Genomic DNA, 8992 nt, shown 5'->3' with positions numbered 1-8992 from the left:
CTTCCTCCGCCTAGCAGGGTGGCTGTGACCTGGCATCCTCTGGCATCCTGTCAGCCCCGCTGATGTCCAGCCTAGCCCTACGCTCCCTCCTGCCCCAGGCCCGGGGCGCTCTCAGCAGGGAAGGGGAAGTTTAGCGGGAAGGGCTCAGATCTGCACCGCCGGCTCCATCCAGCATCTGCAGGCACTCCCCAGGCTGTGTGGCAGGGCGCCCCGTCCCGGGCGGGTGGCGGCAGAGCCCTCCCGGCGCCGGGGGAAGCGGAAGCGGCGGGGCCGGCAGCGCGGCGGAAGTTCCGGAGCGCGGCCATGAGGACCCGGCGCGGTACTGTGCTGCGGCGCCCGCCTGGCCCTGCTCAGCAGGAGGAGGACGAGGATGGCGGCGAGGAGGTGCCGGGAGGCCAGGCGGGCCCCGAGGAGCTGGCCGATGAGGTGGAGAACTTCCATGAGGCGCAGTTTCGGAAGGTGATGGCGGCCCTGGAGAGCGGGGAGGAGGCTGGGGACAGCGAGGAGGAGGAGGAGGAGGAGGAAGTGCTGGGGCTGCAGCTGCCCGAGGATAGCGAGGAGGAGGAGGATGGAGACGCTGAGGAGGAAGAAGAAGAAGGAGAGGAGGAGGGAAAAGGGATGAGTCTTTACGTGGACTACAGCGCAGAAGAAGATGAAGGTGAGGAGGAGGATGGAGAGGGTGAAGAGGATGGAGAGGGTGAAGAGGAGGAGGAGGAGGAGGAAGATGAGGTTGGAGATGAGGATGGGGACCTGTCCATGGAGAGCGACTTGGAGGAGCGCCGGCAGGACCCCGACCTCCCCCATGAGCTCTCCTGGGGCAAACGCAAGCAGCTCTACTACGACACGGACTACGGAGGTGACGCTCAGGCCAAGGGCAAGCGCAGCCAGCAAGAGGTCGATGCTGAGGAGCAGGAAGAGGAGCAGGAGGCTCAAGTCATCCAGAAGAGGTTGGTACAGGACTTGGGGGAAGATGATTATGGGCTGGATGTGATCCAGGGCTATCTGTCCGAGCAGCAGAAAACCCAGGATAGCAAGGGGCAAAAGATTGACAAAGATTTGCAGGCCCTTTCTAAGAAGCAGCAGCTGAAGCTGCTGAAGCAGGAGTCCCCTGAGCTCCTGCAGCTGCTTGAGGACTTTGAAGTCAAGCTCATGGAGCTGAAGGATGAGCTGCACCCACTGCTGCAGATGGTCAGCAATGGGACTATCCCCCAGGGCAAGGGCAGCCGTTACTTGCAGACCAAGTATCAGCTCTACTTGAATTACTGTGCCAATATCAGTTTCTACTTGGTTCTGAAGGCCAAGAGGATGCCGGTTCACAGTCACCCCGTGATCGAGCGGCTGGTGGCTTACAGGAACCTCATCAATGAGCTGGCAGTTATCGATCAGAAGCTGGCCCCGCAAGTTAGGATGCTTCTGAAAAGCTTCTATGATAGGAAGGAAGATAAATTGCGGAGGGAGAAGAAGTTTGCTGTGTTTCTCCCACTGGACATTAAGAGAACCAGCTCAAAGCGTGCTCCTGCGCTTGCTAACGGGCGGGCTGCTGGTGCCCAGCCGTCAGATGAGTCCGAGCCAGACGAAGAGGCTGCCCTGAAGTACTACAAGGTGATGGAGGAGAAGCTGAAACGCAAGAGGAAGAGGACGGAAGACCAGGAGAGGCTGGAAGAAGGAGACGTGTTGGAAGGCGAGGAGGATCCAAATAAGAAGAGAGGGGTGACCTACCAGATGATCAAGAACAAAGGGCTGACTCCCAGGAGGAAGAAGATCGACCGCAACCCGCGGGTGAAGCATCGGGAGAAGTTCCGGCGAGCCAAGATCCGCCGCAGGGGCCAGGTGCGGGAGGTGCGCAGGGAGCTGCAGCGCTACGGCGGAGAGCCCTCCGGCATCCGCGCCGGCGTCAAGAAGAGCAGGAGGCTGCAGTGATGCTGCTGCTGCTCTGCACCTGGCTTTAACTGCTCCCAGCAGTGCTGCTGTGTCCAATAAAGGTTTTATAACTAGAGTGTGGGGTTTACACTGATACAAGAACAGAGGTGTGCTGGGGGTCAGGCTGCAGAGGATGGCACCCTCAGCAAGTGGCACGGGGCTCTTTGCTCCTCCAGCCTCTGTGTTCAGGTGATCTTGTCTCGTCGTGCTGTAAGTACTGGCTTGGAGAGGTTGCCCAGGGATGTGGTGGAAGCCACATCTCTGGGGACATCCAAGATCAGCCTTGATGTGGCCCTGGGCAGCCTGATCTAGTTGGAGGTGTTCCTGCTGACTGCAGGAGGGGGTGAACAAGATGACCTGGAAGGGTCCCTTCCAAGCTGTGAAAGGCTGCAAGGGATGTGTTGAACAAAGGGAGTGAAACAGGCTCGATGGGATGGGATGGGGAGAGGGAGGAAAAATGCCTTTAACCTCCAACTGAAGTTCCTGCTGGGAACTGAGTGGCCAGTTCAGTTCAGGCCATAAAGGAGGAGTAGCTGATTAATTAATACTTCTTCAGTGTTACAGTGTCTCAGGTCAGACCTGCACTTGTGTCTGGGACAGCTTTCAGGGAGCTCACACACCTGAAGCTGTGTGCCAGCAGCAGCTGCAACACACTGCTGCTTACTCCCCATGTGGAATCGCTTCAGGGCAGGGGGTGGAACTATGTGATCCTTGAGGTCCCTTCCAACCCTGACAGTTCTGTGATTCTATGATTCATAGATTCATAGAATGGTTTAGGTTGGAAGGCACCTCAAAGGTCATCTAATAACAACCCTCTGCCTTGCCACCAAATGCTATTTCATGTTAGGGAAGCACTGCTGTGTATCGAGGTGGCTTTGTTTGGGGGGTTTGTGGGTGATACTCTTGAGGGAAGCCAAACTAAGAGTGTTCCTGAGCCTGTGACAGGCTAGGTGCTAGAATTCAAACATGCAGGAGCTCTGCTGGCTCTCTGCAAGGGAAATTGCTTTTTCACACCCCAGGCCTGCTTCTGCCAGCAACATGCTGCTAAGAGCTGACTGGAGAATATTGTTAGTTTTCAAGGCTGATCAAGGGAGAGAGAGAAAAACAGTAAACTTAAGCTGGAGAGATGGGAACAGAAGGAAGGAGGCTTTATAGCCCTGTATCCAAGAGATGTGTAGCAGGAGGGATGGAACTAGATGATCCCTTCTAACCTAAACCACTCCATCATTGCCACAGCACCTGCTCGTGCACACTCAGCATACATGAAGGGCTGATGATCTCTGGTAGCTCTGCAGGCAAGCTGCAAGAACCCAGGGTGGGTTTGTGTTCCCTTGAAAAGCCTTAGGCAGCCAGCAAGCCAAGTTCTGGCAGCTTCCATCTGAGCCATAAATAAGAGAATAAATCAGTGAGCTGTTAGAGATGCAGTGCCCAGATAGCTTGGGTTGAGGGCTGAAGGCAGGGAGGGAGGGTGGTGTGCCCAGTGCAGGCAGCCGGCAGATAGCAGTGTGGCTGCCCTCCCTGCTGTGCCAGCCCCACTAAATGAAGATTAAACACAGCATTATCTGCACTTGGTTGGCTCAGAGATTGGACCAAGCTAGAAATAGTTCACTGCTGTACAGTTTTATCTGTGAGCTGTGGCTATTGGTGCCACAGAGGGGGGACAGTAATATTGATCCAGAAAACAGAGGGGTGTGAGGTGCTGAAGGGAAGTCCCTGGTGGTAACTGGGGTTTGAAGATCCCTGTTAAAATGGACATGTGCAAAACAAGGGAAGGACCATAGCTAATGGTCAGGAAAATAGGTGAGAAGGGGAGCAAGGGCATGGTTACTGCTGGGTTTTTTTCCCCTCCTTCCAGCAGTGTCTCTGGAGAAGGTGCTGACACTGCCAAGTGACATGCTTCAGTGATGAGATGGCACTTGTCCTTGCTAGGCTAGGTTAGGACTTGCCCATTCAGGCAGCAGCTGAGCCTCACCTGAATCACCCTGGAGATGCCTGCCCCGTGTCCCTTCCACCACAGTAACTCAGGAGATACTCTAGCACTTAAATGGTTCCTATTTAAAAAGCTCACAGGGGTAGAAAGCTCTAAGGAGAGGTCTGAGCTGCTCTGCTGTTTTCCATCACCTGGAAACCATAATCCTTGTTGGGATCCAGAGTAAGGCTGGCTTGCCTTTGGAGGCATGGGCAGGAGAAAGGCAGTGGCAGAGAGGTGGATAGGGCTTTCTGCATCACAACCTGAGATTCCTGTTTATAGAGGGAAAGGAAAATCCACTGAATGACTCCCATGGAAATGCATCTGCTGCTGTCTCGCTTTATCAGGGCTTTCCTGGTTGTCTTCCACAAGATCAGCAACAGTCTGGACATTGTTTTGTTCTTTCTAGCGCTGTCAAATGGAAATCCAAACAGCTCTGAGGTGTGTAAAGCCAATTAAAGCATCTGTTAAATCAGTGCCAACACGTTGCACGACTTAGGGCAGCCCTAGAAGAAGGCGGCTGCAGGTATCAGCTGCCTTTTACAGCTTTGCTTTTGCCCGGTGATGGGATGATGTCTGACTTAGAATTCACAGGCTCACTGATTGCATTGCATGGGAAGGGACCCTCGGAAGATCGTCTTGTGCAACCCCCCCTGCAGGGAGCAGGGACGTCTCCACCTAGATCAGGTTGCTTAGGGCCCGATGAAATACACCTCTGGATGTTGGTAACCACGTAGGAAAAGCCAGGCTCTGCTCCGGGGGCTCTCCAGGATCAGAAACCCAGAGCTGGTGTTACAGGCTACTACAGGTGCCACTAGTGCAGTAAAATAAAGACGGGAAATAACCTCACCTAACTTTAGAAGTGTAAAAGCAAAAGTGAGATAAAACAGCTTCCTGGCTTTCTTCGGCATGATTCTTCTGACTTGGCTTCTGGCAGCACCTCCAGTGATCATCTGGATGGGGACAGGCTCAGGCATGTGTCTGACTAAACTCGTCAGGCTGAGATGTTGCACTCTAAATGCAGAGTGATGGCTTTCTAGCAAAGCGTTTCCAAGCGTTACCACAGTGCCACAACCCAAACTCTTCCCTTTAGCATAGGAAATTATTGGTTTCATCCGGATTCCATCTCCAGACTCAGCAGTCGGGGTTGGAGCAGGGCTGGGCAGCTGCTGCTGGAACAGCAGGCTTTGTCTTTAAAAAAAACCAAACCACCTCCTAAAGTGCGATAAAGACCACAAAAACCCACCCCCAACCCCAACAAACCCTCTCAGAGGAGAGGTGGAAACAAGGTCACCTCCGCGCCGCCCGGTGCTCCTGCACCCAGCGGAGTTTGGCTGTCCGCTTTCCGCGATCCCCGCGTCGGGCAGGGAGCGGCGGCCTGGCTGCCCCGGCCCGCGGGAGCCTTGCTCGGCCGAGGGGAGGGCGCTGCGCCCCGGGGCGGAGGACGGGGAGCGGCGGCAGGTAGGGAGCTGCAGCGAGGGATTCCGAAGGGAAAAGCGAAGGGAAAAGCCAAGCGAGGCGCCCGCTCACCCCCCGCCGCGGGGGCGGGGGCCGGCCGAGGCCCTGCTTCCCGGCCGGGGCGGGGCCCGGCGGCCCGGGGCGGCGATGGCGGAGGCGGAGCGGGCACCGCTTGTGCCGCCGCTGGCGGAAAGTTCCCGGGACGGGGCCGGCGCGGAGCTGCCTCCCGCTATGGAGCCACGGGCAGAGCCCGGGGAGGAGGCGGTGGCGGCAGCGGCGGCAGAAGAAGAGGAGGAGGAGGCGGAGGCGCGCCCTTCTTCGCCGCCTTTCTTCCTCCTCTACCCCGGCCATGGAGGAGGCGCCGCCGCCGCCGCTCCGCCCGGCGTGTGGAGACCCCCGGCGCCCCGCGGCGCGGCCGGCTTGCCCGTGCTGGTGCTGAGCTACCCGGGGCCGGACGGAGCCACCGGCAGCCGTGAGTAGCTGTGCGGGGCTCCTCCCCGGGCGGCCGGGAGCCTCCCTCCAGGCGGGGGGCGGTGGCGGCGGCTCGGGGCCTCCCTGCGCTGCCCGGGCTGTGCGGGGACGCGGGGCGGCAGCGCCGCTGGGCTGCCTGTGGCCGTGCCCCCAGGGCTGCCAGGGCAGGCTGCGGGCGAGCGGCTGTGGGCAGGGACGAGCGAGCGGCCGCCCTGTGCCCTGGGTTCCTGGGGTCGCGCTGCGCTCCCCGAATCTCGCCCTGACCCCACAGGGCGGTAGTGGAGGATCTGGGTGGTGTTTGGTGGCCTGGCTGCTTCCCTGAGAGCGGGGAAGTGGCAGCGTGCGTGTGAAGCAGTGGAGTAAGAGCCAAGGAGAGCTGTGGAAGGAGGTGGTTTATGCGCGTCCATTTGCGGGCAGTGCCGAACCACCAGCTCCGCAACACCGGCGCCACAGAGAACCCCGGACCCCTTCCTCTGGGAGTCATCTGTGCCACCCCTTGAAATCAAACTGTCTTTGACTCGGGATGTAGTTAGGGGGTGGGAAGCACCCACTTGGGCTCCTGGTGGAAAAGACGGGGAAGGTGAGGGCATTGTGTGCTGCTGAGGTTGAAGTGCATTCCTACCTGTGCTCGTGTGGGGTGTGTTGGGTGGCAGAGGGTTTTGTGTTTCCTCAGGTTCTTTGTGATGTTCTGGTGGCGATTAGCTAGGCTGGAGCGCTGCGGAGTAGTGGTGTGTGCTTTAAAACACAAAAGCTGTGTGTATGTGTGTACCCAGAAGAGATCTTCCCTTTTCCATCCATCCATTTTGCAAAGAGCTTCATCTCCTGGGCTTGGGCCAGCATGTGTGTGACCAAGCTTTTTGCCTTTGCTTTGTCTTCTGCCTACATCCCAGGTGATCCTCCACTCACACATCAGCTGATTATTTTGGAGTGGGCATCCTTTTCCTTTTTCCCCTCTGCTTTTGAAGCTGATGTACTTCATTTAGGCCATTACTCAGCAGAGCCACAACCCATGAGGTAAGAAGTCAGCTTCTGTAGTGCCAAGAGCAGGTGAAATGACCTAACTTTGTTTTGAGCTCTGTGAAGGGCTGATGCTGGCTACAAACTTTGGCCCACAGTCCAAAACTCCCTTCCTGGTGAGTTGTCACTTAAACTGATAGCTTCCTGTCACAACCTTCGTTTTTCCCTTAATCAGGACATTTGTGGTCCTGTGGCATGCAAGGGACTTAAGTTTGCTGATGGGAAAAGAAGCCTTGAGGGCAAATATTTGGCCATCATGCTTTTGCTGTTCCAACTTCCTTGTAAGAGGATGCATGTTTGTTCAGAAGGAGCGGGTGTCAAAGCTCACTCCGAGCAATGCTTTATCCCTGGAGTTAGCCTGACTCTGCAGTGGCTGTGTCTATGAGCTGTGGGAAAAACCTTTCCCAAAGGGGCTGAAAGAGGTCCCCCTTCCCAAATGTACACAAACATTCCCCTCTCCACTCTCAGGGCTGCAGCTGCCTGTGCAATCTCATGTCTGAGTAACTGAGTGATGTACTGAGGGCAGTGTCTGAAGGGAACAGGAATCATCATCTATTACTGTGGTGCTTTGGACTCTTTCTCCTGGGGCAAGCTCTGCCTGTAAATCAATTTCTTTCATCATCTTTCCTTCCCTCTTTTGTTTTTTTTTAACCCTGTTGTGGTTTTTTTCCATTTCTTATGCCTGTAAAAGCCATTTTCATTTGCTCATTGCTGGGCAGCAGGAGCAGCGGACTCTGCTGCAAAAATCTTGTTCATAGAGTGGCAGGGGTTGGAAGGGAGCCCTGGAGATCATCCAGTCCAACACCCCTGCCAGAGCAAGATCACTTGGAGAAGGTCACACAGGAACACATCCAGGTGGGTCTGGAATGTCTCCAGAGGTGGATCCTCCACAACCTCTCTGGGCAGCCTGCTCCAGTGCTTTGTCACCCTTAAAGAAGTTGCTCCTCATGTTTAGATGGAACTTCTGATGTTCAATTTTGTGCTTGTTGCCCCTTGTCCTGTCACTGGGCACCACTGAACAGCTCCCAGAGGAGTTCACTCCCTCCTTTGGGGTGGTCATTAAAGCAGTGGTAGGACTTCTCTAGGTGCTCCTGCTTTGGCAGGGGGTTTGGACCCAATGATCCCTGGAGGAAGTCCCTTCCAACCTCTAAGGTTCTGTGATTCTGACTTCATTGTGGAGCAGGAAGGATGTTCTGTGCCTAAATGGTGAACTTAATCCTGGATACTTGAAGGTGCTATCTTATCACTTCTTGCATCTCCTCTGGCTAGCAGTGACTGTGCAGCTTTGAGCTGCAGCAATGTCAGTGATGGGCTGGGTTGTGAAAGTTGTCCTGCCTGTGCTGCTGTGAACATCAGAGCAGCACTCAAGAAACACGTGGGACGTGGCACTTGGGGACACGGTTTAGTGGGCATGGTGGTGTTGGGTTGATGGTTGGACTGGGTGATCCTGGCAGGCTTTTCCAGCCTCAGCCATCCCATCTTTCAGAAGTTCAAAATCTGGAAGAGTGTGTTTGCTGGCTGTGAGCTGCTGAGGGAAGGAGGAGGCCACAAAAGCTTTTCATGCCAGCAGCACCTGCTTTTGTGATACAGATGGTTCCAGACAGAAGGAACAAGGAGGTTTGCTTAAACATGCTGAGCTGCAGTGTACTTTTGAACTCCAGTAAAAGCAACTTGACTGTGCTTTAAAAACCCCAAATGCTTTGTCCTTAAAGAAATACACAGAGGAAAAACTCTGACCCAAACCATTTCTGGCTCCCACCAAAAGCATGCCAAGATATTATGATGCTTCCAGTAGGCCTTTTCTGCCCCTTTTTTAACTGCACCCTCAATTATGGGAGTTACTTGAGTCCTAAAATCACATCTCACAGTAGGTAGACAAAAAACAGTTTCTCAAGTAGAGGCCTTCCAGTACCTGATGGGAGGGGCTACAAGAAGGCTGGGAAAGGACTTTTTTACCAGGGCTTGCAGTGATAGGATGAGAGGGAATGGATTGAAGCTCCAGGAGGGCAGATTTAGGCTGGAGATTAGGAAGAGATTGTTGCCAGTGAGGGTGGGGAGACACTGGAACAGGTTGGCCAGGGAGGCTGTGGATGCCCCCTCCCTGGAGGTGTTCAAGGCCAGGCTGGATGAGGTGTTGAGCAACTTGGGCTGCTGGGA

At 55.4% G+C, this 8992-nt stretch overlaps 2 protein-coding genes across 5 annotated transcripts in view; both read left to right on the top strand.

The window, feature by feature from the left end:
• Positions 1-276: 276 nt before the first annotated feature.
• UTP3 (UTP3 small subunit processome component) lies at positions 277-1996 on the top strand. Its single transcript, XM_068153761.1, has one exon. The coding sequence runs from the start codon at positions 304-306 to the stop codon at positions 1918-1920; it is 1617 nt and encodes a 538-aa protein (XP_068009862.1). The 5' UTR covers positions 277-303; the 3' UTR covers positions 1921-1996.
• Positions 1997-5491: 3495 nt separating this feature from the next.
• RUFY3 (RUN and FYVE domain containing 3) overlaps positions 5492-8992 on the top strand; it is a 43990-nt gene continuing 40489 nt past the window's right edge. For all 4 annotated transcript variants that reach the window (XM_068153755.1, XM_068153754.1, XM_068153757.1 and 1 more), the window contains exon 1: positions 5492-5819. In XM_068153755.1, the coding sequence (XP_068009856.1) occupies positions 5495-5819 (325 nt within the window). In that variant the 5' untranslated portion in view covers positions 5492-5494. The remainder of the gene's footprint in view (positions 5820-8992) is intronic.

The sequence above is a fragment of the Melanerpes formicivorus genome, unplaced genomic scaffold, assembly GCF_026170545.1.
Source record: "Melanerpes formicivorus ecotype bairdi unplaced genomic scaffold, bMelFor1.0.p_v2 SCAF_27, whole genome shotgun sequence".
Lineage (NCBI taxonomy): Eukaryota > Metazoa > Chordata > Aves > Piciformes > Picidae > Melanerpes > Melanerpes formicivorus.
Note: the sequence above shows the minus strand (reverse complement) of the source record. Positions and strands in the feature narration are given on the sequence as shown.